General features: G+C 32.9%; 5 protein-coding genes across 15 annotated transcripts in view; 3 read left to right on the forward strand and 2 right to left on the reverse strand.

The window, feature by feature from the left end:
- Positions 1–9218, reverse strand: part of LOC111417041 (SET domain bifurcated histone lysine methyltransferase eggless) — a 33335-nt gene extending 24117 nt beyond the window's left edge. For all 3 annotated transcript variants that reach the window (XR_002706640.2, XR_011642249.1, XM_023049196.2), the window contains exons 1-5: positions 9029–9218; positions 7665–8981; positions 2318–2496; positions 2086–2259; positions 798–2028 (exon numbers count right to left, since the gene is read on the reverse strand). Coding sequence is in view for 1 of the 3 variants with exons in the window: in XM_023049196.2 (XP_022904964.2) it covers positions 798–2028; positions 2086–2259; positions 2318–2496; positions 7665–8981; positions 9029–9131 (3004 nt within the window). In the remaining 2 variants the exon portion in view is untranslated. The remainder of the gene's footprint in view (positions 1–797; positions 2029–2085; positions 2260–2317; positions 2497–7664; positions 8982–9028) is intronic.
- A 758-nt stretch (positions 9219–9976) lies between these two features.
- On the reverse strand, positions 9977–12624 carry LOC111417035 (CXXC finger protein 1). Of its 4 annotated transcripts, none has more exons than XM_023049184.2 (3): positions 12521–12624; positions 12106–12159; positions 9977–12052 (listed from the first exon to the last, which is right to left on the reverse strand). In XM_023049184.2, exons 2-3 carry the CDS (start codon positions 12127–12129, stop codon positions 10577–10579), a joined length of 1500 nt encoding a protein of 499 aa, XP_022904952.2. In that variant the 5' UTR covers positions 12130–12159; positions 12521–12624; the 3' UTR covers positions 9977–10576. The 4 variants fall into 4 exon arrangements, with proteins under 4 accessions (XP_022904952.2, XP_022904956.2, XP_022904955.2 ...); XM_023049188.2 differs by having other exon boundaries at positions 12106–12147; positions 12521–12619; XM_023049187.2 differs by lacking the exon at positions 12521–12624 and adding an exon at positions 12360–12494 and having other exon boundaries at positions 12106–12147.
- Positions 12607–14014, forward strand: LOC111417037 (D1 chromosomal protein). Of its 2 annotated transcripts, none has more exons than XM_023049189.2 (3): positions 12607–12669; positions 13165–13429; positions 13492–14014. In XM_023049189.2, exons 2-3 carry the CDS (start codon positions 13195–13197, stop codon positions 13584–13586), a joined length of 330 nt encoding a protein of 109 aa, XP_022904957.1. In that variant the 5' UTR covers positions 12607–12669; positions 13165–13194; the 3' UTR covers positions 13587–14014. The 2 variants fall into 2 exon arrangements, with proteins under 2 accessions (XP_022904957.1, XP_022904958.1); XM_023049190.2 differs by having other exon boundaries at positions 12647–12827.
- Positions 14015–14223: 209 nt separating this feature from the next.
- LOC111417038 (pre-mRNA processing factor 40) lies at positions 14224–19120 on the forward strand. The gene is made up of 7 exons (XM_071201087.1): positions 14224–14399; positions 14496–15133; positions 16297–16575; positions 16625–16853; positions 16905–18280; positions 18416–18646; positions 18911–19120. Exons 2-7 carry the CDS (start codon positions 15122–15124, stop codon positions 19055–19057), a joined length of 2274 nt encoding a protein of 757 aa, XP_071057188.1. The 5' UTR covers positions 14224–14399; positions 14496–15121; the 3' UTR covers positions 19058–19120.
- Positions 19121–19438: 318 nt separating this feature from the next.
- LOC111417043 (ATP-citrate synthase) overlaps positions 19439–26823 on the forward strand; it is a 32705-nt gene continuing 25320 nt past the window's right edge. For 3 of the 5 annotated variants that reach the window (XR_011642250.1, XM_023049199.2, XM_023049204.2), the window contains exons 1-4: positions 19439–19571; positions 20457–21422; positions 26129–26398; positions 26463–26674. Coding sequence is in view for 4 of the 5 variants with exons in the window: in XM_023049199.2 (XP_022904967.2) it covers positions 20501–21422; positions 26129–26398; positions 26463–26674 (1404 nt within the window). In the remaining variant the exon portion in view is untranslated. Of the gene's footprint in view, positions 19572–19875; positions 19973–19998; positions 20132–20456; positions 21423–26128; positions 26399–26462; positions 26675–26823 lie in introns of those variants that run through there. The other 2 variants (XM_023049201.2, XM_023049200.2) reach the window with 2 other exon arrangements.

Consider the following 26823-nt stretch of genomic DNA (forward strand, 5'->3'; position numbering starts at 1 on the left):
CTAGATGTCGCTGACATAAAAAAAATCATATTTTTGAGGTTATCTCAATAACGATTGATTATATCAAAAAAAGTTTCAAATAATTTTTGATTAGAATTAAATTAGCAACAATTTTTATTTGAAAATTTTTTTAATATTTTTGCTAGGTGGCGCTGTGTACTCGTATGAGAATTTAATTTCCCTCTGAATAGTACGGAAAGAACATCAAGGTATTCTATAACACTTATTATTATTGTTATTTATCCAATATATGACTTAAAATCGTTCGGATCGTAATTTCAATACCACCACTAGATGTCGCTGACATAAAAAAATCATATTTTTGAGGTTATCTCAATAACGATTGATTATATCAAAAAACGTTTCAAATAATTTTTGATTAGAATCAAATTAGCAACAATTTTTATTTGAGAATTTTTTTAATATTTTTGCCAGGTGGCGCTGTGTACTCGTATGAGAATTTAATTTCCCTCTGAATAGTACGGAAAGAACATCAAGGTATTCTATAACACTTATTATTATTGTTATTTATCCAATATATGACTTAAAATCGTTCGGATCGTAATTTCAATACCACCACTAGATGTCGCTGACATAAAAAAATCATATTTTTGAGGTTATCTCAATAACGAGTGATTATATCAAAAAAAGTTTCAAATAATTTTTGATTAGAATCAAATTAGCAACAATTTTTATTTGAGAATTTTTTTAATATTTTTGCTAGGTGGCGCTGTGTACTTATATGAGGATTTAATTTCCCTCTGAACAGTATGGTACTAATACTACTTTCTACTTACGATAATCCTCATCATCGCTGATCATCACCGTATCATCATCATCAAGAATCCCAATTTTAATAACATCCTTTTCCGCTTTCTTCTCCTGTAATAAATTAGCTTCAATATTTCGTTTCCTCAACCTCGATCGGATCCCCGTTTCGTGATCATCGATACTAAAACCATGTCTTCTCCTCGGAACGGTGCGAGATGGGACAAAATCGCGATCTTCTCGATTCGTAACAATTTCCTCAAAATCATCAACAACCTCTTCGTTATCGGAAGGTTCCTCGACAACCCTCTCCTTTTTAATTTCATCCCGATATGGATCCTCCTCGTAATCTTCTTTCGTTCTTTCAGCGGTTTCGATAAAATCTAATTCGGCCAAGTATTCATCCCCGTAAGATTTCCCATCTAAATTCGCCATTTCTTCGGTTAAAAGTGATCCCGCATAAATACACACGAATGAACCTTCCGGGATATCACTCAAAGATCGGATTCCCCACCCCCTTGAGTCAGTTTTAAAAACTTGTAACTTATGTTGCATTGGGTTTTGAACGACCCGATTCAAACAGGTGTGTCTACAATGACAACGACTATTACATTCGTAAATTCCGGAGAAAATCGGTTCGAGAAGTCTCCGGTATTGGTACCCGACGGATTTTGGATCGGTTCCTTTTTCCATGTATTTCAAACATTGTAAGGTTAATTGCCAACACGCACATTTCGAGCGATCCAAACAATCATCGGTGCAATCGCAACACACCAAAAAATTCGGGTCCAAATTTAAATCGACACCCACCATCGGTTGACGTTTCGTGGTGTAATTGCAAAAGTCTAAAAGTGATTTATCAACGTAGTTACAAACGGTTATGGGACACTGCTCGAGTCCGTTCGATAAATCTTTATTTTGAATACTTTTGCTTTCCACCATGAATTCGGCCAAACAACGGACGTAGATGTGGAAGTCGAATAAATCTATGGTGAGTTCGGAGCGGGTTAATTGGAGGTATCGGTGAACTTCCGCTATATTTCGGAGGGTACGACCGCAAGGCGCGCGGTATATGACGAAATTAAGTTTGTGTTTAACTTTGTAAAGGAGGCGATAAAATCCGCAAAGGAGAGGTTTTGCGAGCGGGCTGTATCCTTTCATACGAGTTAACGGACAATACATGTAAGTTCGACAATCTGGGCTGCAATTATGTGGGATAAAAGTGTTGGTTTTTGGTTTTTGACGACGTGGGGTGTAATACTAAAAAAGAAAATAATGTATTCTAAGTTCCTAACTCAATTAAAAAAAAAAACCAACCACTATCTTCGTCGTTGGAGTTTCTTGTTCTGGAACAACAACACTCGAAGAATTACTTGAAATCGATTTGGCAGTACTTTTTCTAGCGACAGATCGTTGTTCGTGATGACTCTGATTATCCGAACTGCAAATCGTGCCATCTTCTCGTATAAATTCAACGTGGGGACCCGTGGCCTATCGAAATAAACGCATTTTTATGACAACCTCAAAAATTATTAATCAAAAACGTTACGTTTGGTTTCCTTGAAAATCTGTGTTTGTGTTGCCGATTTGCGGCGGCTTGTTCTAAATCAAACATTGGCCCAAACCGCGTCGAACCCCTATAAATCCATTCGATACGGTTAATATCGTCAAAATAAACTTGAACTAACGAACAATCAACGTTTAAAACCGTTGCAACTCTCCATCTTCCTATATAAACAAAAATTAATTAATTAATTAATGGGGAGGGTTAAATAAATGGACGTTTTTTATTAAATTTAAGCTATGTACATCATAATATTTTTGATTTTAAAGTTTATTATTATACAGGGTGATTCAAAAAAAAAGCTGAGGACTTCTAGAGTAGATAATACATGAAAAATTGAGATGAATAGTCTTAATATACATGGGGTCAAAATTTCTTTAAAATTATTATCTGCTATAAAAAACACTTTTTTAAAAATATTTTCAACTCCACTGCTAATTTTGTAGCAACCCCCTGTAGAATGTTTATTTTTAACCGATTTTTTTTAACACTTCTTATTTTTATATTTTTCAAAAATTTTCTATATTGATGCATCTGGGAGCAAAAATGTTACAAGGCATTGTGTTAAGGGTACAATTTGCTACAATTTTTGTTGTAAAAATTTTTCTGTATCATGCTCCGAATACTGATTTTTTTTTAACAGTTCTTATTTTTATATTTTTCAAAAATTCTCTGTATTGATGTATCTGGGAGCAAAACATTGTGTTAAGGGTACAATTTGCTACAACTTTCGTTCAATGTTTTTCAATAAAATCAATCATATCAACATAAACTTTAACAATAAATGTATTGGAATTATTTATTGTCCATTATCTTGGGTGGAAGTGAATAAAACAGGACTCATGCAGATTGACTTTGACAGTTGTTGCTTTGTTCAAATCGCACTTGCGTTGGTACTCTTGAAGCCAAGTTATGGGAAGATGAACGTCCTTCTCCTGATACCTCGAAATGCAAATCCACCCCTTACCCAAGTCCACTTCTTTGATCTAATGGAAATCCTGTAGTTATCTATAACTAGTTGCCCATAAATTTATTGTATTGAGCAACCTTTTTTTCTGTTTTGATATGTAGAATCAAAAGGCTATCAGAACTATTCTATTATCATGTCAGATTTCTTCTCTTCGCGAGACTTCGCCTACTGTGGACTAATTCTCCTGGAATAAGACATGTTAAGGTGTTTATTAACATCGCCACTGTCAAACCCGGGAATATTTTAGGACTTGTAAGTAGCAGCATAAAAGTTCTAATGCATGTCTTTACTGGGCACTGCCAATTAATGTAATGTAATGTGCATACTTTGTTATTTAGAGTAATAATTACTGGTGAGTGATCTGAGTTCAGCCCTAACTCTTCTTCTATGTTTACGAAGTTAAGCGATATATTTTTCGTAATAAAAAATATTTGTTGGACAGTAACTTGACTTCCTATTGCATGGTTCAGTTCTCTTCCTTTTGTATCTGTCAAGCGAGAACACCAAGATATATATTTTGCATTAAAGTCTCCTCTAAGTATAAATTTGTTGTCAAGAATTTCCTGATAATCTTCTCTTTTGAGATTAGATTATGTCTCGGTGGTATGTACGTTGCTCCTACAGATATTAAGCCATTAATACTTTTACCACTGCAATTTAGTGTTGTTCAGTACTAATTGTATTGTTGAAATAGTGGTCAACATTCCTCCTCGAGCCGCATTACTCGGGTAAATTGTGTGATAAATGTTGTAATGGTTGATGTTTATATACGATTCTCGTGTAAAGGTGGTTTGGTGAGTATTGGTAGTGTGTTTTGATGCTGTCAAATACCATTGGAATTCCAGAGTAGTATACAGTATAGTTATAATAGTACCTCTCCTTGTGTATCTTGGTTCCAGTCCTACCTTTCCTATCGGTTTTTACGTGTCCGCGTGGAATGTGTACTCTCTTCTCCTGTTGACATCAAGTATGGAGTTCCTCAGGGCAGTGTGTTGGGTCCTTTCTCAATTGTAATAAATAGTATTAGTGATGGTATCTCGTGTAACTATCATTTGTATGTAGATAACCTTCAACTTTATATTTCGTCAACTGTTAACAACCTCCCGGATGCTTTGTTGCATCTTAATAACGATCTCTCTAGCCTACTTGACTTCATGGACTTAACCTGAATCCAGGTAAAACGCAAGCCATTGCATTTGGCACTCGCCCCTTGCTGGCTTATTTTAATTTATTATCTACCCTTCAAGGGATCTGAGGCTTGGCGACACCGTTATTCCGTTTTCTAATACGGTCAAAAATCTTGGTGTGGTAATGGATTCGGCGATGTCTTGACGGCCACTAGTTCAGGGAGTCTGTAGGATAGTTTACTTTGAAAAAACTTCGGCACATTACTCCATATCGTAACAACCTGCAGATGATGACTTGTCGGAGTCGTAGATCATTTCATATGCTTATTATGTTGTACAAAATTGTCCATACTCCTGCTTATTTGTCAGATTCCTTCCAATTTCTAGCATCACATGACTTGCCCACTCAATCAATATCCGAATCTACGCTAATGTTTCCAGTCCATAGTACTGAAATCTACCATAGATCTGTTACAGTGCAGTCGATTGCGTTGTGGAACGATTTGCCTGCCATTGTTCGCAATGCAGCTAGCTTAATAAGTTTTAAAAATGCCTTTAGGCGACATCTGCTATCTCTTCAACTATCTTCTTCTTGACCTTTACGTGTTTGTTTTCTTCTCTAGTCCGCCTTTCATCTATCTTTTGCTGCACTTTTTTGTAGTAACTTGTAGTAACTGACTGTCGATCCGTAACATAATTCAAGTATGCTCATTCACTCACTTTTATTAGCACATCATTTAGTATTACTTTTTTAGTCTCCGATTTTTCTGGTTTTTTATGACCCTCAGAAACAGTTGCAGCAGTGATTTATGATTCATGATAGGCTCTCCTAGCGAACTAAGTCCAGAGACGCTCTTCTTTTTTTATTTTATTTCAATTTGAATTATTTAACATTTCTAACTGGCAATTGTCGTTAATTCAAGATTCTTCGGCAGTATCATAATAACAGTAGTCACTTTCCGCGCATTCTAAGCTGTCGTCATTACAAGAATCATCAACACTAATAATAAAACGCTGTACACGTGGCGACATCTTCCACGTGTTTTATACTCTTCCACATCCAGATCGGTCTTTATGACAGTCATAAATAAAAGCCGGGGTGATTTTTGCCCCCTCGAGTACCTGAAAAGACTTATGACAGTCATACAAGGACAGGGTAGAACTTACATTTTTTAGAAAAAACTTAGAAAAAGATATTACTTTTAGGAATGTCTAAATAATAGAATAACAAAATTTTAAAGAAACTAATTATTCTCCGCTCTCTTTTGTAAGTAGACAATGCATGCCTCCTCAAAACATTTCTTAGAAAAAATATGTACTTAATATTAGAAACACAACAAATAAGAGAATAATGAGTATTTATATAGGACCCTATTATTTTTCTACAATTTGCCAGTAAAGTGTGGTCCTTAATGCCGCCCTGAGTGAGGAATCCCAGCATTTTACAATGGGGAACTACCTGTTACAACCCCGTCTTTGTTAGTTTTACAACTACAGTAGGAAAGTGACAGAGTCATAAAAACCGATCGCCGTGTGGAAGACTATACGCACTGCGACCACAAATCGGATGAAATTTTATTATATTCCTCACGAATTATATTAATATTGTTTTTAAATATTATGTTTTTGTAATTTCCGTTAATGCGGACCTGAACAACTCACGCCGGAGTTTGGGGTTCGTCAACTACCTGTTTATAACCCCGTCTTTGTTTCGTAATATGACTGCAATTAAGTCATAAAAACCACCAGAAAAATCGGAGACTATACCAGTATAGCGTCGTGCCCCTCCCTTGGTCTATATCTTGGAAGATATCTTTAATCTTGAAGATATATTCATATTTATGTAAATATTTGTTTTTGAGGCAATAGTTATTATTATTATTAGAATGTAGATCCATGTTGCAAGTGGTTTATATAAAGAATATAACAAAATTTCGTTATATTGTAACTTTAGCCCTCCAAAGGTTTAGGGCAAATGTAGGTCCTTAATGAACCTTAGTATTGTCCTGAGGTCTTGAACCTTTATGTCGGTAGGTAACAGGGGAGTTTTACCGAAGACGTTGTGCCTTAGACGGCCTCTGGCGACGCAATTGCACAGTATATGTTCAGCAGTTTCTGACTCGTCGTTGCATATGTGGAAGAGGTGGTATTTTAGGGGCACATGGCCGGTTAGGTAGCCTGAGAGCGTTCTTAGATCCCCTTTGCTGAGGAATAAAACCTCTTTGGTTTTGTTTTGCGACGGAGTTATCATACTCTTCGCTTGTCTGTGACCTGGAAGTTCTTTCCAGCGTAAGGCTATCTGTGAAGCCTCCCAGTTGTTGATTATTTGTTTTAGGTGGCTTTTTTGTAGTCCACATCCAGGTTGGGGTCCAATGAAGGGCGTGTTTGCTGCCTCTTTGGCCAGCTTGTCGGCCTTCTCATTGCCTTCAATGTTGCTGTGACCTGGAACCCACCATAGGGTAACATCATTGCCCCTAGCGAGTTCTCTCAGGTTGTTGGTGCACTCTCTAGCCACACGTGTAGGCCTGAATTGCCTTTAAGGCGGCCCGACTGTCTGTGAAAATGTTTATGGATGCACCTTTTTGTCCCTTCTGTAGGTTCAAAGCGGTGCAGAAGTTTATAGCAAGAACTTCTGCTTGAGGGGCAATAGTTATACAGTAGTATTCCACATTATCAGTGTAATTACACTATAAAGAGAAGTAATCCACACTTTTTCCAATAACCATCACTACTAATGGTTAAAACAGATCTTATTTAATATGCTGCACTATGCCTTCATATAATTTTTTGCTTCCAAGATTATTATGCCACAAAAAATGTTTATTTCTTCTCAAGCAACTCCCAGTAGTCTCAAAGCGAAGTGTAGTCTCATCTTGAATCTATGAATATAGTGCGGGTATTAAATCCAAGTCCTCTTTGTCCGAATGATAATTTTTCCTTACATCTTCTACAAACAACTACGTCAGAAATAGCAGAAAACAGTCCGGTAAGTTTAAATTTTTTTGCTGAGGCACTTACTCCTGCATACACTAATATATTAATTACCACTGTATCGCGGCTTGAACTATAATTAAGTTAACTTTTCAAATATAAAGCAGAAAAACGATACAAAACGACTTCACGGTACACAACGAGTTATTGAGCAACTTTTCGACATCAAACAACTTTTATTACCTTAAAATCATAAATATTATGATGTATTGACCCTCCCGCCTTAAAAATTAAATTTAATTACCATTATATTCCGTCCTCACAGTTTGATCTTTAAGACACTTAACCAAAGCTCGATTTTTATAATTCTCAAGATACTTCCTAACAAAAGCCCTCGCATTAACATTAATATCCTCGGTAACATCGCTACTAGCTTCATGAATAAGATGAACGTGATTATGACTAACGTACTGCGCATAACCGTCATCGAAAAAAATTAAATATCGATACTTATTGCTTAATTGAAGCGGTTCGGCGATAATCCCGGGATAAAACGAGCATTTTTTATTCTTTTTCATCTCCCCCATATTCGTCGATTCCCTAAAAACGGCTATTACGCGAGTTCCAAGTCCAATTTGGACGTTACATGGGGTCGAATAAGCCAATTCTTTCCCTGTAACCATGCGTTTAATCGTTTTTTGTCGACTCACTATGGTTATTTCGTACTTATTAGGGGCGAAAATTCCTGTTAAGGTCCCCTTAACCCAAGTTCCAATGATTTCAAAACGATTTGTGTAATAAGTTTCGCCTGTTTTTATGGTTTGTTTTATAATGGGGCCTTTTGGGGGTAAATCAGATGGGATTAAAACGACTTCTCCGGTTAATTGGGTGATTGAAGCGACGTTCGGTGAAGTTACCGATGATAATGTGGTTTCGGGGAGTTTATTTAGTGGTTTTTGAACGAAATTTTGAGGTTTTGGTGATATATTAGGAAGTTTTGAGATGATCGTTTGTGTGTTATTGGTTTGATTGATCAATTCGGTGTTTCTTAACACATCGTTTATGTCATCGTTGATTTCAATGGGGGATAATTCGTGAATATCCGGTCTCATTAAATTGGATAACTCAAAAATCATACCGTCTGTGTCGGTTCGTATCTCGGAATAAACGTTTTTAACCTCATTAAATTTTTCTTGAACTCGTGTGCAATCTTTGCTTAATTGTTTTAAACACTTTTCGTATTGTTCGTTGAAATTGTAAGTGGTTATTACTTTATTTAAAGTTTCGTCGAAATTCTCTTCTAAAAAACTCATCGTTTTTGGATCGATTACTTCTTCTCCTCCGGAATCGCTGTCCGAATCGAGAATTTCAAACACATCGTTTTTATAAGGAGTTTCAATGCTGCAAATAGCCACCCCAGAGAATACGGCTTGCGCTAATGTATCGTAATGTTGTACGGCTTCGTTGTAACATTCTACACAAATTTGTTGTTTTTTGCTTAATTTTGTTTTGACTCGGTAATAAGAGAGGCAAAAACTTGGGGGTTTTATCATGTTTTCGCCACTTCTACAGGCGTAATTTAAGCATTTATTCGCCGTTTTTATTGTGGTTAAATCGCAAACTGAAAAAGGAAATTATATTTGTGACAAAAAGTTAGGTTATGTTTACCTTCATCGTCGTCTAACACGATAACGTCCTCCGTAGGGGTTCCTTCAACATTCGCGGAGGCTCCAACATCGCTTGGGGCATCAATCTCCATATTTTCATTCATTTTTAGTTTAAAACACGATTATTATTAATTATTTAGTAAAAAAATTATTTAAGTAAAAACAAAATTAACACGCAATTGTGGATTGCGTCCTTTAGAGGGCGCTTTAACCCAAAATTTTTTTAAATTTAAAATATAAATAAACGTATTTTTCAATATACAAAAAAATGATTTAAATAATAATTTGACACTTAATTAAGTTCATTAATCACTAAATTTTGAATTAATGATATTTAATTACTTTTAAATTAAATTTCTTTAAGCGCCATCTATGTAAGAATAACTTAATTTTGACACATAACCTCAACAAAAAGTTTTTTCATCAAAAAACCTTTTATTTTATAATTAAAACATTAATTTTAATTTTAAGAATTCCCAATACGTTTTCTAAATCGTCTCGATAATTCTCGTTGCAAAGTTGCACGTTTGTAATTTCTTCCATAACTTCGTGGTTATAAGTGGAATTAAACATCTATGCTAAAACCCCAGCTCTCGATGGCATACTCTGCCTGATTTAGCGTTCCTTTTCGAGTAATTCATCCAATTTAAGCACGATTATTTAATTATTTAACTAAAAAATTATTTAAGTGCAAATAAAATTAACACGCAATCGTAGTTTGCGTCCTTTAGAGGGCGCTTTAATCCGAATTTTTTTAAATTTAAAATATAAATAAACGTATTTTTTAATATACAAAAAAACGGTTTAAATAATAATTTGACACTGAATTAAGTTAATTTATCACTAAATTTTGCATTAACAACATTAATATTACTCTTAAATCATACCTCTTTAAGCGCCACCTATATAAAAATAACTCAACTTTGACATATAACCTCAAAAAAAGAAATTTTCATCAAAAAAACCTTTTATTTTATAATTAAAACATTAATTTTAACTTTAAATTAAGAAACACGTATTTTAGAGTTCTCAATACGTCTTCTAAATCGTCTCGATAATTCTCGTTGCATCGCATGTTGATCTTGTTGACTTGCCTTTGTAATTTTTTCCATAATTTCGTGTTTATAAGTGGAATGAAGAATCTTTCGATGCCATGCTCTGCCTGATTTGGCGTTTCTTTTCAAGTAATTTATCCATTTTAAGCTCGATTATTTAATTAAAAAATTATTTAAGTACAAATAAAATCAACACGCAATCGTGGTTTGCGTCCTTTAGAGGGCGCTTTAATCCGAAATTTTTTTTAAATTTAAAATATAAATAAACGTATTTTTTAATATACAAAAAAATGATTTAAATAATAATTTATCACTTAATTAAGTTAATTTATCACTAAATTTTGCATTAATAATAATAAATAACTTTTAAATTAAATTTCTTTAAGCGCCATCTATGTAACAATAACTCAATTTTGACACATAACCTCAAATAATAAAATTTTCATCAAAAAAACCTTTTATTTTATTATTAAAACATTAATTTTAACTTTAAATTAAGAAACACGTGTTTTAGAGTTCCCCATACGTTTTCTAAATCGTCTCGATAATTCTCGTTGCATCGCATGTTGATCTTGTTGACTTGCCTTTGTAATTTCTTCCATAACTTCGTGGTTATAAGTGGAATGAAGCATCAAAGCTAAAACCCCGGCTCTCGATGCCATGCTCTGCCTAATTTGGCGTTCTTTTTCGAGTAACTCATCCATTTTAAGCCATTGTCTGACTCGTTCCAAATCAACCTCGGCTCTGCGCAATTTCTCCCAAACGTAATGTTTAGTACAGCTTTTTTTGGGAGCCCTGCAGAATTCGCCGGTTAAATCGAAAACGTTCGTAACCAGGGGGCACCCGCAAACTTCGTTTTCCCCAATTTTGGGGTCTTTGCAATGTTCTGGGCATAACACCCTTAACCGTTTGCAATAAGTTTTGTTTATTGGGTTAAAAAAGTCGCAAAACATGTTATTTCCTTCAATACGAGTTTTATAAACGGAACCAAACGAAGCTTGAGATTCGTATTTATTAAAACATTTCTCCATATGCTTAATAGCCGTTTTCGAATGGATTTCGTGCCCACAAGTGATGCAATACATCGACATTTCAGATTCATCTTCATGTTCGTACTCGGCGTTTGGGTCGATTAAAGCATTTCGGGCTCTTTCTATGATTAAGTCTAATTCGCGATGGCGTTTATCGAGTTCATGCAAAATCCTTTGCACCTCCATTTGTTGTTTTCTAACCTCTTCGAGATTTTTAATGTTTTTTTCTTCCGCCAAACAGGGGCTTAGGGCCCACTCTTGAATGCGTTGGGGAAGGACTTGGTAAATTCGATTCGTTGCTAAACGATGCCCGCAAGTATCCGAGCAATATTTTGAGCCAAATCGAGCGCTATTTTTGCAAGCGGGGCCGTAACATTGTCGGGCATAATCTGTTTGGAGGTGGGCGTTTCCAGGGGGTTCGTTATCGGAGCCCGAATCCCTCCGTTTCCTTCGATTTCCATAATTAACACAAACTCTTTGTTTACAACGATCTTTAACGCTTTTTCCGTATTTGTGTTTTCGGGTACAAACATCGCAGCGGCCGCAATCTTCCGTGCGATAACACCCCATGCAATCCCCGCATTTTTTTTGCTTCTTATCCGGTTTGGGTTCGCGTTCTTTTCGTTTTTTGGTTTTATCCCGCTCTTTATTATCTTTGTATGAGGCGTTTTCTTCCCGCTTTGTTTTCCAACGCGTTTGTAGGGTGTTATCTTCTTCAGTGCAACGAATACAAAAGTACTGCTTTATTAATTTAGCCTCCTTTTCGGAGATACTGATACAATCACCGTGGTACCATTCCTCGCACGCATCGCAAGCTATCATAAAACGCGAACTATCGGAAGAGCGACAAATACAATAAGCTTGACCGTCTTGTTTGAGGAGGGTATCGATTTTCGATTGGCGTTCGGGAAGAAGGAATTGTTTCGCTATTTCTTCTCGCTAAAAATTAACGTTTATGAGGTAAAGTGAGGTTATGTTGGGTGTTTACTTACGGAGATATCCTTTTTTCGCGACATTTTCGGGCGATTCGGAATCTAAATGTGATTCTAAGATGAAATAAGAACGTTTTTTTTTATTGTTTTAGGGGTTAGGACGAAATTAATATTAATTATTTTTTTTTTGCTTTGACAGATAAAGATTGAGGTTATGTCAAAATTAATTTTATCAATTAATTGAATTGTGACGAAAATTCTGGCGAAATTGATAAGTTTTCGCGTTGAATGATGGATCGAATAACGAAACTTACCGCTAACAATAAGAATTATCGCTTAATTCGATAACGCTTCGTAAAAACCGCGATTTGGAGCGATTAAAACGGAATAAAATTAATTAATTAAAAGAAACGCAATGGAATCGCCGAAATAATAAAAATGTAACGATAAAATTAATTTAAGTTTATGATTATACCTTTAGAAAGTCGTTTTCGTATAAAGTTGTGTTTATTTTCTGACATAAAGTTCTCCGCGCTGATTGGTTGTTTGTTTGGCGGGGTTAGAGTTGTCGCCGCCTGGTGGAACGCTTTGTAAGCACCACAGACCTGCTTGATCCCCAACGTGGTAAGTCGATTTCTCGTTTCCAGTTAAAATTTAATATAAATTCGTACGATTTTTTGTTCAATCGGGGGTTTGGTGATAAAAATAATAGTTTTTTCGCTCGATTTTATCCGATTCGGTTCATCCGATTTGTTTTTACGGTTCGCGCGTAATAAATTCAGGTAAAATATATTCTCGTATATATGGCGTCACTATATCCTACCCGGCTCGCTTGATTTCGGCGTCATCTTAACGCAAAAATTAATTTCTCGATTAATAAACCTCGATGGGGCTCGTTGATGGCGCAAAAAAATACGAAATTTTCGCACTTTTCCGATTTTAAACGCGGCCCAAGCAAAAAGCGCCTATTTTCCCGGAAATTATTTGGGTGTATACCGGAATTTTAATATTCTATTATTTTATAAATGGCGCGCATTTGTTTCTTTCGACGCTCAACGGCTTTTTTTTGTTTTTTTATTTCCTAACCTCAAATTTTTTTTATTAATTATTTATTTTTAGGTTTAAACATTAATAGTTATTGGGAAAAAAATGTCGGACGAACCAACCAAACGCGGCCGTAAAGCTGAAAAGAAAACGGAAAAGATTGAAGTTGAAAAAGAATCGAAAAAACGGCCCCGCAAGGAGACCAAGCCCGTCGAAAGTGGTGCCGGCGACACTGAAGATGGGGCTACACCGGTGAAACGAGGCAGGGGGCGGCCGAAAGGCTCCACCAAAAAGAAAAACGCTCACGGTGCCGCCAAAGTCACCAAACCAAAAGGACTAGGTAATGTTTTAAATCTAACCTCAAACGATTTTTTTGATTATTAACTTCTTAATTATGTTTAGGGCGGAGAGGAAGACCTAAACGTGAAGAAGCTAAGGAATCGGCGGAAGAAGATGGTGAAGAAAATGATGCTAACGAAGAAGAAGACGATGATTAGATTTCTTTAACCGTAAAGTAAAAAATTTTAACAGCCAACGATAGGCGAATCGTCCCTCATTAATTTTCTTTGTATTACTTTACTATTTATATCAATCTTTTCGTGTTCTCAAATTGGAATGATAATTTATTTTCTTTTTGTTCGTAATCATCACTTTCGGGCACTAATTCTTCCGTTGCCATTGCGTTATTAGTTTCTTTTACCGTTTAAGAATCTTATTAAGTGTAAAACGCGCCCCGTTGGTCTCTCGTAATTATTTTAATTCAAGGGACTCTAAAATAAAATTTATATGTTTAGTTGTAAGAAATAGTTGGAACAAAATCGACGAAATGTCTTTTGTTACTCCCATTATGTGTATCTATTCTAGTAAGGATCTATCTGAAATCGTGTAAAACTCATTTTTTTCAATAAAAATCATTAAACCACAATTTTTTTATTTTAATTATTAAGAAATCCCGCCAAAAATTTTTCACCGCAAGATGGCGCTTCATTAATATTTATCTTTTCACTGCTACAACATTTATTTAAATTTATATTAATTTAATTGCGCTTTTATTAATCAAATTTGTTACTTAGGTTGTAAAATTAATTTATTATTTAATTAAATTAATTTATTTAACGAATTTAATTTAAAATCAATAATGTAGATGGCGCTATTATCATTTTATGTAAGCGAACCTGTCAAAAGTGTGGTTTGTTTATTAAGTTTATTATTGAAAAAATAAGCGTTGAAGCGTGATGAAACAGCGTTTAAATGGTGCTTAATTCCAATTTAAAACGATAAATCAAAAAAATAAGCCCCATAAAGTTATGGTTAGTACCGAAAATTAGTATTAAAAAAAAGTTAGGTTATGTTTACTTATTCTTATAAAAAAACATAACCTCAAAATTTAAAAAAATTTCTTTTAGAATCCTAGCTTACCCAATATCTTCCCGTCTGGGTTTGTAGCATTAGAAGAAAATGTAAAAGAACGTTACATAAAGACATAATAGAACTGTTTGCGGATGTAGAAAGAATTTTTACTAAGATAAACACAGTTGATAACCACATAAACGCAACAAATAATATAGTTAATGAAATAACTAACTTTCTATATAAACATAAAGAAGAAAAGCACAACATTTTCAAAAAATTCTTATTAAATAACAAAGATATAGTAGTAATAAAATTAGATAAGACTAAACAATTAATCATACTTTATAAGAAACAATATAATGTACAATGAGGGCAGATCCTGGACCTAACTTAGTAGTCAAAATTAACGACTATTTAAAAAAATTTGGAAAAAATGAAATGGATAAAAATCTCAAATTACAATTAGCCCCAATGCATTATACAACCCCTAAGATTCATTGATTGCTCGAAATACATAAAGATGATAAACCTTTGAGACCTATAATAAATAATATTAATGGACCTACCAATCAATTAGCAAAGTTCTTGAATAAATCATTAAATTTATTAAATGAATTTGATGTTAAAAGTGTTTAGGAATTAAAGGAGAAAATAAAATCATTAAATACAGAAGATTTGAATGATGGATATAGTGAGTTTTGACATACAATTATTGTTTACTAATATACCAGTGCATAAAATGATTGAATTATTGGAATAAAATTGGCGACATATTGAAATAAAATGCCTCAATTGGTCTCAACTTGCTACCCATTAATACCCTCAATACACTCATAACATATACCAAATTTGGCTTTTCTAGCTTAATGTATTACAAAGATATTCAATATTTTAAAAATGTAAGAGCCAACTTTGAAGGCCTATAACTCCTCAGGGGTACAACTTAGTATAGAGATAAGTTGCGTTAAATCATCTTAATTCATTGTCCTCTACATATCCCTGCTCTGTGTCTCTTCTTATGTGAATCATCCTGTATAAACTGACCGGCAAAAAAAACCGGCCACTATAAATTAGCCAAAACTTCAAAGCTTTTCTTGCGAACCGCGCATTCGATTTTGATGATTCTTTTTTTGATCGAAAGGTTGATTCTTCGGTAATAATCCTGCGATAGAAATTTTTATTCAGATTTTAATTTGAACATATACAGGCTGTAAGAATGAGAAAAACTTTTTTTCTCGAAATTTGTAATACCCTGATTTGACATGTATATAATGGTTTAGAAATAAATCGAAATAAATAATTAAAAGGAGGAAATAGTGTCATATTTCGTATATTAAAAAATAATAAAGCCTCCATATACAAATAAATAAATAAATAATTAATTTTAATTATTAAGAAATTTTTCACCGCGAGATGGCGCTTCATTAATGTTTATCTTTTGACTGGTAAAACATTTATTTATTTATATTAATTTAATTACGCTTTTATTAGCTTTATTAATCAAATTAGTTGTTTAGGTCATAAACTTAATTAAATAAGTAATAACAAAATTTATTATTTAATTAATTTAATTTAAAATCAATAATGTAGATGGCGCTATAATCTTTTTATGTAAGCGAACCTGTCAAAAGTGTGGTTTATTTATTAAGTTTATTATTGCAAAAATAAGCATTGAAACGTGATGAAACAGCGTTTAAATGGTGCTTAATTCCAATTTAAATCGATAAATCAAAAAAATAAGCTTCATAAAGTTATGGTTAGTACCGAAAATTTGTTTTAAAAAAAAGTTAGGTTATGTTTACTTATCCCTGTAAAAAAACATAACCTCAAAAATAAAAAAAAAATTTCTTTTAGGATCCTAGCTTACCCAATATCCCCCCGCCTGGGTTTGTAGCCCCCGCTGGAATTGGAACGCCGCCGTTATTACCCCCAATCGGGGCTTTCCCCCCGATGATTACGCAATTTAGCGTCCCACCCCCCGGATTCGGAAATTATCCACCCCCGGCGGGTTCGAGCACCCAACAAGAGCAATGGTCGGAACATAAAGCACCCGATGGGAGGACTTATTATTATAACGCGGTGACGAAGCAGAGTTTGTGGCAAAAACCGGATGTTTTAAAAACACCTTCCGAGGTAAAAAGAATAATAAAGTTTTTTTTTTGTTTAAAGTGATTCTTTTTAGTTATTATTATCGCAATGCCCCTGGAAAGAATACACAACAGATAATGGAAAGATTTATTATAATAATGTTAACACGAAAGAGTCCCGTTGGACGATTCCGCCGGAATTAGAAGAAATAAAAAATAAAATTGCAGCTGAGGATAAAAAAAATGTTTCTCCCAATGAGTCAAGTCCTTTAACGACGTTCCCCACAACAAATTTATCGACGGTTTCGCCAAATACGACTTCGAGTAATAACAAAAAAGATATTATTTTAATGAATTAATTATTTTTAATTTTAGGTGCAAGCCCCGGTGGGAAAAGTGCGTTAGAAGCTTCAATGGCTGCAACATTAGCTGCAATTTCGCTCCCAATTCCTCCCCCAAAGCCTGACGAAGACTCAAACCCTTCGATTCACCCCGAGCTTCCAATAAAAGACTCTCGCAACTCAACCCCTGAACCGAAAGTTTATAAAGATAAAAAAGAGGCGATGGAAGCCTTTAAAGAGTTGTTAAAAGACAACAACGTTCCTTCGAACGCATCTTGGGAGCAATGCATAAAAATAATTCAACACGACCCCCGATACGAATCACTAAAACGTTTCAACGAACGAAAACAAGTTTTTAACGCGTATAAAACGCAAAAACAAAAAGATGAGAAAGAAGAGAGTCGATTGAGGGCGAAAAAATCGAAGGAGAATCTCGAACAGTTTTTATTAACCACCGATCGGATCACCTCAGCCACTAAATATTACCGGTGTGATGAAATGTTTTCTACAATGGATCTTTGGAACGCAGTAAGCGACTCAGATAGACGCGATATTTACGAAGACGTCATGTTTGCGCTTGCTAAGCGAGAAAAGGAGGAGGGAAAAGTGTTAAAAAAAAGAAACATGAAGAAATTAAGGGAAGTTTTAGATAATATGATGGAAATTAAGTATGATACGACTTGGAATGAAGCCCAAAGCATGCTTTTAGGAAACGAGACTTTCAAAAACGACGTTAATTTACTTGCCATGGATAAAGAGGATGCTTTAATCGCCTTCGAGGAGCACATCAGAGAATTAGAAAAAGAAGAAGTCGAGGAAAAAGAGCGGGAAAAGAAGCGCCAAAAGCGACAATGTCGAAAAAATCGCGATCAATTCATTAATTTATTAAACACGTTACACGAAGAAGGGAAATTAACTTCGATGTCACTTTGGGTGGAGTTATATCCGATTATTTCGGCGGATGTCCGATTTTCAGCTATGTTGGGGCAAAACGGAACCACCCCCCTTGATTTATTTAAATTTTACGTCGAAAATTTAAAGGGGCGCTTCCACGACGAAAAAAGAATCATCAAAGAGATACTTAAAAATAAAGAATTCGAAGTTAGAGTTGATACAACTTTCGAACAATTCGCAACGGTCGTTTGCGAAGACAAAAAATCGTCCTCGTTAGACGCCGGGAATGTAAAATTAACCTACAACTCTTTACTCGAAAAAGCCGAGGCGAAAGAAAAGGAGCGCCTTAAAGAAGAAAATAAAAGAATCAAAAAATTAGAGAACGATTTTAAAAAACTTTTACGAGAAATGAACATTAATTTTGATCTCTCCTGGGATGAAGTTAAAGAGAAATTGGCGAATGAGGAAGAGTTTCAAGCTTTTGCATCCGATTCGGAACGATCTAAAGTTTATAAGGTAAATATTTTTAAATAAAAGTGAGGTTAATTTGAGAACTGTCAAATTTTTAAAAAAATTTGAGGTTATGTATACATAACCTCAATTTTTTTATGAATTATTTAAATTTTGAATTAATTAATGAATTTTTTTAAGGATTTTCAACACGAAATGGAAGAATCTTGTAGTCACCATCATTCAAGATCGAGGAAATCGAAAAAATCGAAAAAAAATAAAAAATATAAATCGTCGAGTAACTCCGATTCCGATTCGGAAAAGAAAAAGAAACAGCACCGATCTCGAACGGCGACCCCCGTTTCCGATGAGAGCACCGAAGAATATAAAAAACGTAAATCGAAGAAAAAACACAAAAGAAAAAGTCCATCCGTAAGTTACCCATAATTAATTTTCTTTTTAATTCCCCCCCCGTTTAATTATTATTATAATTATTTTCTTTTCGATTTATTTTTAGACTTAATGTTCCTGTTTTTTTATATGTTAAACCCCTTTTTTGTGTTTAATAAAACCTAAATTAACCTAAAAAGTGTGTACCTAACCTCAAAATATTTATTTTAATTTATAATTATTATTTAATTGTTTAAAATAAATTGAAAGGTAGAGGAATTATTATAAATTTGGTGTTGTGTGTAGAGGAGTCCAACTGATGAACATTCCTCCCGAAGAGCAGCGAGAAGAACTTCCGATGGGGATGGACACCGAGGCGATTTGAGCGAAACCGAACTCGAAAAGCAAAGGGCGCTCCTTCTCGCGCAATTAAAAGAACCCGAAAGCGATTAATTCGTATTTCGCGGAATTTTTTTAAGAAGAACATAACCTCAATTAAAATTTATTAAAAAATAAGTATGATTTTTTTCTCAATATCCTTGTATAATTATGATCCTTTTGTTTTGTTTATTATTATAGATTACTAAATTACTAAATTAATTGGATTTAAATTAATTTGGATATAAATAATCGGAAAGGTACATACATAACCTAATTTTTTTTTAATTTTTATATAGTTTTAACTTTTAAAGGGTAATATAAAAAGAATTAATATATTTATTACATTTATTTAAATAATTCTTTATTAATTTTATTAATAGTTTATTTAATTATAATTTAACAGTTTTTTTTGATTATTTACAGTTGGTATTTTAGTCACCATACATTTTTTGACACATGACAGAATAAAAAGTCAAATTGCGGTTGTGTCGCGTTCCGAGATCGATTCTTTTCGTTTTTGCGTCACATTTCAGTCGGACGCCGATTAAATCGGGACGCAGTCGTATTGCGGAGCTACAAACGTTACGTGAGTACTAATTTTTTTTAATATTATGAATTTGCACAATCACCATACGCCGGTCGTTTCCGTACTACGTCGACGTGACGTAGCCCCTTCGTTTTATTAATTAACCCGATTAAATAGGTGTAAAGATTATCTAAAATAATATTTGTACACGGTTATAGAGGATTTTTTGATTTATTTGCGGTAATAAATCGATTTAAACAAAAAATTTTTAAAATTCGCTGGCGATTTAATTTATTTGACGTTTAATAGATGGCGTTGTTTTTGGGTTAAACAAATTTTTGAGGTTATGTTTTAACATCATCTAGGTTATGTTTTATGTTTGAGTAAACGAAACTTTCTCTCTTAAAATTTCGTTTTCTCCTCACTTTCTTTCCGTTTTTTTTTTGCGTTCGCACCTAAATGTAAGTTATTATTACTTTATTGTCCGTTTTATTGCTTTGACTCGGCTTAATTGGGCTATTTACAAGTTATTCAAACTAGTTTTGGTTTGCTTTTGTGATTTAACCTTCGAAACGGAGCGCTTAGAAATAGTTTAAAGAGAAAAAAACTCGCAATTTCATGTAAGTGTGATAAAAGTGATTTTTCTCCTTTTATTTTTAACCTTGAAGTTGTTTTTTTTATTATTAAAGTCTTGTTGACTTTTATTTTGGTGCTGATAAAACGAAGATCTGAATCAGGTGATGTTAAAATGTAGTGTTTTAATTCCCAAATTAATTACGTTGATAAAAAAAACGTTTTTGTTTAATCGGATGATTTAGTTGAAACATTGATTATAAATATTGTTTTCGCAAAAACATCTATTTATAACGGTATCAATTCATTATGTAACTATAAAACGATAATTTTGAAGATTTGACCTCAAAAATAACGTTTTTTCTCTTCCAGATTGATTACATAACCTCGAAAAATCGCCAAATTCGAATTTTAAGATGTCGGCGAAAGGGATTCGGGAAGCAACCGGAAAAGATTTGATAAATCGCCTCTTAGATTCCGATACAGCGGCGGTTCGATGTAAATTCGCTTCAGTGACGCCGAAAACGAATTTTGGAGCCCTAATTGAGAGCCACCCTTGGTTGCAAACTCACCCTCTGGTAGTTAAACCAGATCAATTAATAAAGCGGCGAGGAAAGCTTGGTCTAATCGCCGTAAATAAAAGCGTGGATGAAGTGAAACAATGGATCGACGAGAGGATGAATAAAGATCAAAAGATTGGAACAGCAACTGGGAAATTAAGAAACTTCATAATCGAGCCTTTCATCCCTCATAAACCGGAAGAGGAGATGTATATTTGTATTTACTCCCACCGGCATGGTGATACGATTTTATTTCACCATGAGGGTGGTGTTGATATTGGGGATGTTGACTCGAAAGCATTAAAAATTGATATTTTAATTGGGGAGGATTTAAAAGTGGAACAAATCGAAAAGGGGTTGTTAATAAACGTCGCTGATGAGAAAAAAGCGATGTTAATTAAATTCATTTCTTGTCTTTATAAAATGTATGTTGAGCTTTATTTTACATATTTCGAAATTAACCCTTTGGTGGTTACCGAGAAGGAAATTTACGTGTTGGATTTAGCGGCGAAATTGGACGCAACTGCCGAGTTTTTGTGTAAACCCCAATGGGGCGAAATCGATTACCCCCCTCCGTTTGGTCGAGACGCTTACGACGAGGAAGCTTACATCGCCGATTTAGATTCGAAATCTGGGGCAAGTTTGAAATTGACCATTTTGAATAAAAATGGGAGGATTTGGACGATGGTTGCTGGTGGTGGAGCTTCTGTTATTTATAGCGACACGATTTGTGATTATGGAGGGGCTAATGAACTTGCTAATTATGGAGAATATTCTGGTTAGTATATCTATATATTTAAAAAAACACTTCTGGGTTTCTCTATAAATGAGAAAAACGACATTTAATGTTTTTAATTAAAATTAACTCTAACAATTTTGTAAATGTACACTTTTAATGGGAAATTCCTCTTTCTATAAGAGATAGAGGAAAAATGATATATGATGGCGAAAACCGCATATCGAGATCTCTTACTGTTTCAGAGATACAGGGTGTTTTCGAAATAAGTGCATTTTCGAAAAATCGTCATAATTTTTTCTTTTCTATTCTGTGAAAACATTTCCAAAGCAACTTTTTACGTAGAATTCGATGGAATAAGTTAGGTTTCCCTCAAAGCAATATCTTAGTAGTTATTGACATAAAAATATACAACATTAAAATCTATATATGGAGATTTTGAAAAAGTAGGCTTTGGAAATAAAAGAAAAACGAGATTATATTTATTAATAGCATCAAGATAGTTGGTTACAATCAATCAAAACATAAATTCATAAATAAAAAGCAGATTAAATTAATAAAACTTATTAGAAAACAACGATAAATATATGGCAACAAATAACAACAAAAATTAAACTCCTTTTCTATTATATACACTTTATGCCGAGTTGATAAGCTCAATCTCTATCTCCTACAGAAAGAGGAGTTTCTCTTTAAAAGTGTCCACTTTGGCCCACCCTGTACATGACGTGTGGTTTTTATATTCGTCTTTTTTTCTAATTTTGTCATTGAATTAAAATAAAACTAGAACTAACACTAGACGTGGAAATATTCGGGTTTAGCCGTGCGCCTAAAAATAATTTTAGTGTTTTTTGAAAAGAACTTTCAGGTATTAATCTTAAATTTAATTTTATTATTATATTCGTAATCTTTATTAAAAAACCTTTAAAATGAGTCCAAACATGACGTACTTATCTCAAAAAACAAAAAAGTTATACTAAAAAAACGTTAAACGCGAAGTTAGCGTTAGTTAATTTTTAAATATTAATACCAACCTTAATTTTGATTTTTTTTATTATATTTTTGTTTTCGTGATAAATTTTGAGACATTTTATAAAAATTAAGAATATGTCAAAATGACGTTGACATTTCAAACCGGAAGTTGCTTATATCTCGAGTAATATTGGAATTAAACACATCATGTTTGGGCTCATTTTAAAGGATTTTTCACGACGATTACAAATATGTCAAAATTGACGTTGACATTTCTAACCGGAAGTTGACCATAACTTCATTAATATTGAAGATAAATGTGTCGTGTTTGTACTTATTTTAAAGGATTTTTAATGAAGATTACAAATATGTCAAAATTGAGGTTGTATTTGTCAACTTCATAAAAAATCCTTTAAAATAAGTCCAAACTCGACATATTTAACTTTAATATTAATGCAAATATAATCACTTCCGGTTTGAAACGTCAACGTCAATTTTGACAAATTTGTCATCTTCATTAAAAAACCTTTAAAATGAGTCGAAACATGACGCACTTATCTCAAAAAACAAAAAAGTTAGACTAAAAAAACCTTAAACCCGAAGTTGGCAACAATGAAAATAGTAATTTAATTTTTAAATATTAATACCAACCTTAATTTTGATTTTTTTTTTATTATATTTTTGTTTTCGTGATAAATTTTGAGACATTTTATAAAAATTAAGAATATGTCAAAATGACGTTGACATTTCAAACCGGAAGTTGCTTATATCTCGAGTAATATCGGAATTAAACGTATCATGTTTGGGCTCATTTTAAAGGATTTTTCACGACGATTACAAATATGTCAAAATTGACGTTGACATTTCTAACCGGAAGTTGACCATAACTTAATATTGAAGATAAATATGTCGTGTTTGTACTTATTTTAAAGGATTTTTAATGAAGATTACAAATATGTCAAAATTGAGGTTGGTATTTTAAACCTGAAGTTAATTCTCATAAAATAAACAAATGGACAACTTCGTGGTGTTCCTTCCTGATGTATTCTTTATTAAAAAACCTTTAAAATGATTCCAAACATGACGCACTTATCTCAAAAAACAAAAAAGTTATACTAAAAAAACACTAAACGCGAAGTTAGCACCAATGAAGATAGCAATTTAATTTTTAAATATTAATACCAATCTTAATTTTTAATTTTTTTTTATTATATTTTTGTTTTCGTGATAAATTTTGAGACATTTTATAAAAATTAAGAATATGTCAAAATGACGTTGACATTTCAAACCGGAAGTTTACCATAACTTCATTAATATTGAAGATAAATATGTCGTGTTTGTACTTATTTTAAAGGATTTTTAATGAAGATTACAAATATGTCAAAATCGAGGTTGACATTTTAAACCTGAAGTTAATTCTCATATAATAGACATATGGACAACTTTATGGTGTTCCTTCCTGATGTATTCTTTATTAAAAAACCTTTAAAATGAGTCCAAACATGACGCACTTATCTCAAAAAACAAAAAAAATAGACTAAAAAAACATTAAACCCGAAGTTAGCAACAATGAAGATAGCAATTTAATTTTTAAATATTAATACCAACCTTAATTTTAATTTTTTTTTATTATATTTTTGTTTTCGTGATAAATTTTGAGACATTTTATAAAAATTAAGAATATGTCAAAATGACGTTGACATTTCAAACCGGAAGTTTACCATAACTCCATTAATATTGAACATAAATATGTCGTGTTTGTACTTATTTTAAAGGATTTTTAACGCAGATTATAAATATGTCAAAATTGAGGTTGGCATTTTAAACCTGAAGTTAATTCTCATATAATAGACAAATGGACAACTTCATGGTGTTCCTTCCTGATGTATTTTTTATTAAAAAAACTTTTAAAATGAGTCGAAACATGACGCACTTATCTCAAAAAGCAAAAAAGTTATACTAAAGACCACTAAACGCGAAGTTAGCAACAATGAAGTTAGAAATTTAATTTTTAAATACTAATACCAACCTTAATTTTTGATTTTTTTTATTATATTTTTGTTTTCGTGATAAATTTTGAGACATTTTATAAAAATTAAGAATATGTCAAAATGACGTTGACATTTCAAACCGGAAGTGTACCATAACTTCGTTAATATTGAAGATAAATATGTCGTGTTTGTACTCATTTTAAAGGATTTTTAATGAGGATTACAAATATGTCAAAATTGAGGTTGGCATTTTAAACCTGAAGTTAGTTATCATATAATAGTCAAATGGACAACTTCATGGTGTTCCTTCCTGATGTATTCGTTATTAAAAAACCTTTAAAATGAGTCGAAACATGACGCACTTATCTCAAAAAACTAAAAAGTTAGACTCAAAAAACATTAAACCTGAAGTTAGCAACAATGACGTTAGAAATTTAATTTTTAAATATTAATACCAACCTTAATTTTTGATTTTTTTTTTATAACATTTTTGTTTTTGTGATAAATTTTGAGACATTTTATAAAAATTAAGAATATGTCAAAATGACGTTGACATTTCAAACCGGAAGTTTACCATAACTTCATTAATATTGAAGATAAATATGTCGTGTTTGTACTCATTTTAAAGGATTTTTAATGAGGATTACAAATATGTCAAAATTGAGGTTGGCATTTTAAACCTGAAGTTAATTCTCATATAATAGACATATGGACAACTTCATGGTGTTCCTTCCTGATGTATTCTTTATTAAAAAACCTTTAAAATGAGTCCAAACATGACGCACTTATCTCAAAAAACAAAAAAGTTATACTAAAAAAGCACTAAACGCGAAGTTAGCAACAATGAAGTTAGAAATTTAATTTTTAAATATTAATACCAACCTTAATTTTGATTTTTTTTTATTATATTTTTGTTTTCGTGATAAATTTTGAGATATTTTATAAAAATTAAGAATATGTCAAAATGACGTTGACATTTCAAACCGGAAGTGTACCATAACTTCGTTAATATTGAAGATAAATATGTCGTGTTTGTACTCATTTTAAAGGATTTTTAATGAGGATTACAAATATGTCAAAATTGAGGTTGGCATTTTAAACCTGAAGTTAGTTATCATATAATAGTCAAATGGACAACTTCATGGTGTTCCTTCCTGATGTATTCGTTATTAAAAAACCTTTAAAATGAGTCCAAACATGATGCACTTATCTCAAAAAACAAAAAAATTAGACTAAAAAAACATTAAACCCGAAGTTAGCAACAATGAAGATAGCAATTTAATTTTTAAATATTAATACCAACCTTAATTTTAATTTTTTTTTATTATATTTTTGTTTTCGTGATAAATTTTGAGACATTTTATAAAAATTAAGAATATGTCAAAATGACGTTGACATTTCAAACCGGAAGTGTACCATAACTTCGTTAATATTGAAGATAAATATGTCGTGTTTGTACTCATTTTAAAGAATTTTTAATGAAGATTACAAATATGTTAAAATTGAGGTTAGCATTTTAAACCTGAATGTTTCTAGTTCTCGGTCTAGTGTTAGCTCTAGTTTTACACAAAACCTGCATTACCTTTTTCTCTATTTTTTTTATAAGATTATTTGAATTAATAATTATTAGAACCATTTTTATTTCTTTAAAAACGTTTTGTTCTTTTTCATTATTTTCTTCTACTATACTAAGTCTTTGTATAAAATCCAGAGTTTCTTTTTGACCACAAAACACATATATCTTATGAATTCCACGAAATTTAATAATATTAAACAAATTTTTAGGCGCCCCATCCGAACAACAAACGTACGAATACGCAAAAACGATTTTATCACTCATGGTTCAAGAGAAACACCCAGATGGGAAAGTTTTAATCATCGGGGGCGGAATTGCCAACTTCACCAACGTCGCGGACACTTTCAGGGGTATCATCACCGCGTTACGCGAATACCAACACCGATTAATCGAGCACAAGATATCGATTTTCGTTCGGAGAGCCGGCCCGAATTATCAAGAGGGTTTAAGACGAATGCGAGAAGTTGGACAAACGTTAGGTTGATAAAAATTAATCAATTCTTTTTATCTTAAGTGGTTTAATTTGGAATAAATTGTTTTTAGGTATTCCTTTATACGTTTTCGGCCCTGAAACCCACATGACGGCTATTTGCGGAATGGCTCTCGGTAAAAAACCGATTCCAATTGAAAGTTCGGTCAGTCACGAGACCACAACAGCCAATTTTTTGCTTCCGAGCCAATCTGGATCGGCGAACAACCTGGCTTTTGAGAACGAAAAATCAGAAACGGATAAAGTTTTTCGAACTAACCAAGCTGTAAGTTTATTTCTAATTTTGAGTGTTTTTTTAACTTTGGTGTTCTTTGGTTCTTTTTTTTTATTAATACCTTTTTCTTTTTTGTACATATTAACTAATTTTTTCCTCGGTTATTATTATTTTTTTTTATTAATCAATTAATTTGACAA

Source organism: Onthophagus taurus, unplaced genomic scaffold (genome assembly GCF_036711975.1).
Source record: "Onthophagus taurus isolate NC unplaced genomic scaffold, IU_Otau_3.0 ScKx7SY_16, whole genome shotgun sequence".
Taxonomy (NCBI): domain Eukaryota; kingdom Metazoa; phylum Arthropoda; class Insecta; order Coleoptera; family Scarabaeidae; genus Onthophagus; species Onthophagus taurus.

Bases quoted from the DNA above. Each gene is read 5' to 3' on its own strand.
- LOC111417035 (XM_023049184.2), bottom strand. From the start codon at position 12,129: ATGTCGCGAAAAAAGGATATCTCC. The intron at 12,053-12,105 runs GTAAGTAAACAC...GTTAATTTTTAG, and splicing joins CGCGAAAAAAGGATATCTCC to CGAGAAGAAATAGCGAAACA.
- LOC111417037 (XM_023049189.2), top strand. From the start codon at position 13,195: ATGTCGGACGAACCAACCAAACGCGGCCGTAAAGCTGAAAAGAAAACG. The intron at 13,430-13,491 runs GTAATGTTTTAA...AATTATGTTTAG, and splicing joins CACCAAACCAAAAGGACTAG to GGCGGAGAGGAAGACCTAAA.
- LOC111417038 (XM_071201087.1), top strand. The intron at 16,576-16,624 runs GTAAAAAGAATA...GATTCTTTTTAG, and splicing joins TTTTAAAAACACCTTCCGAG to TTATTATTATCGCAATGCCC. The intron at 18,281-18,415 runs GTAAATATTTTT...AATTTTTTTAAG, and splicing joins AACGATCTAAAGTTTATAAG to GATTTTCAACACGAAATGGA.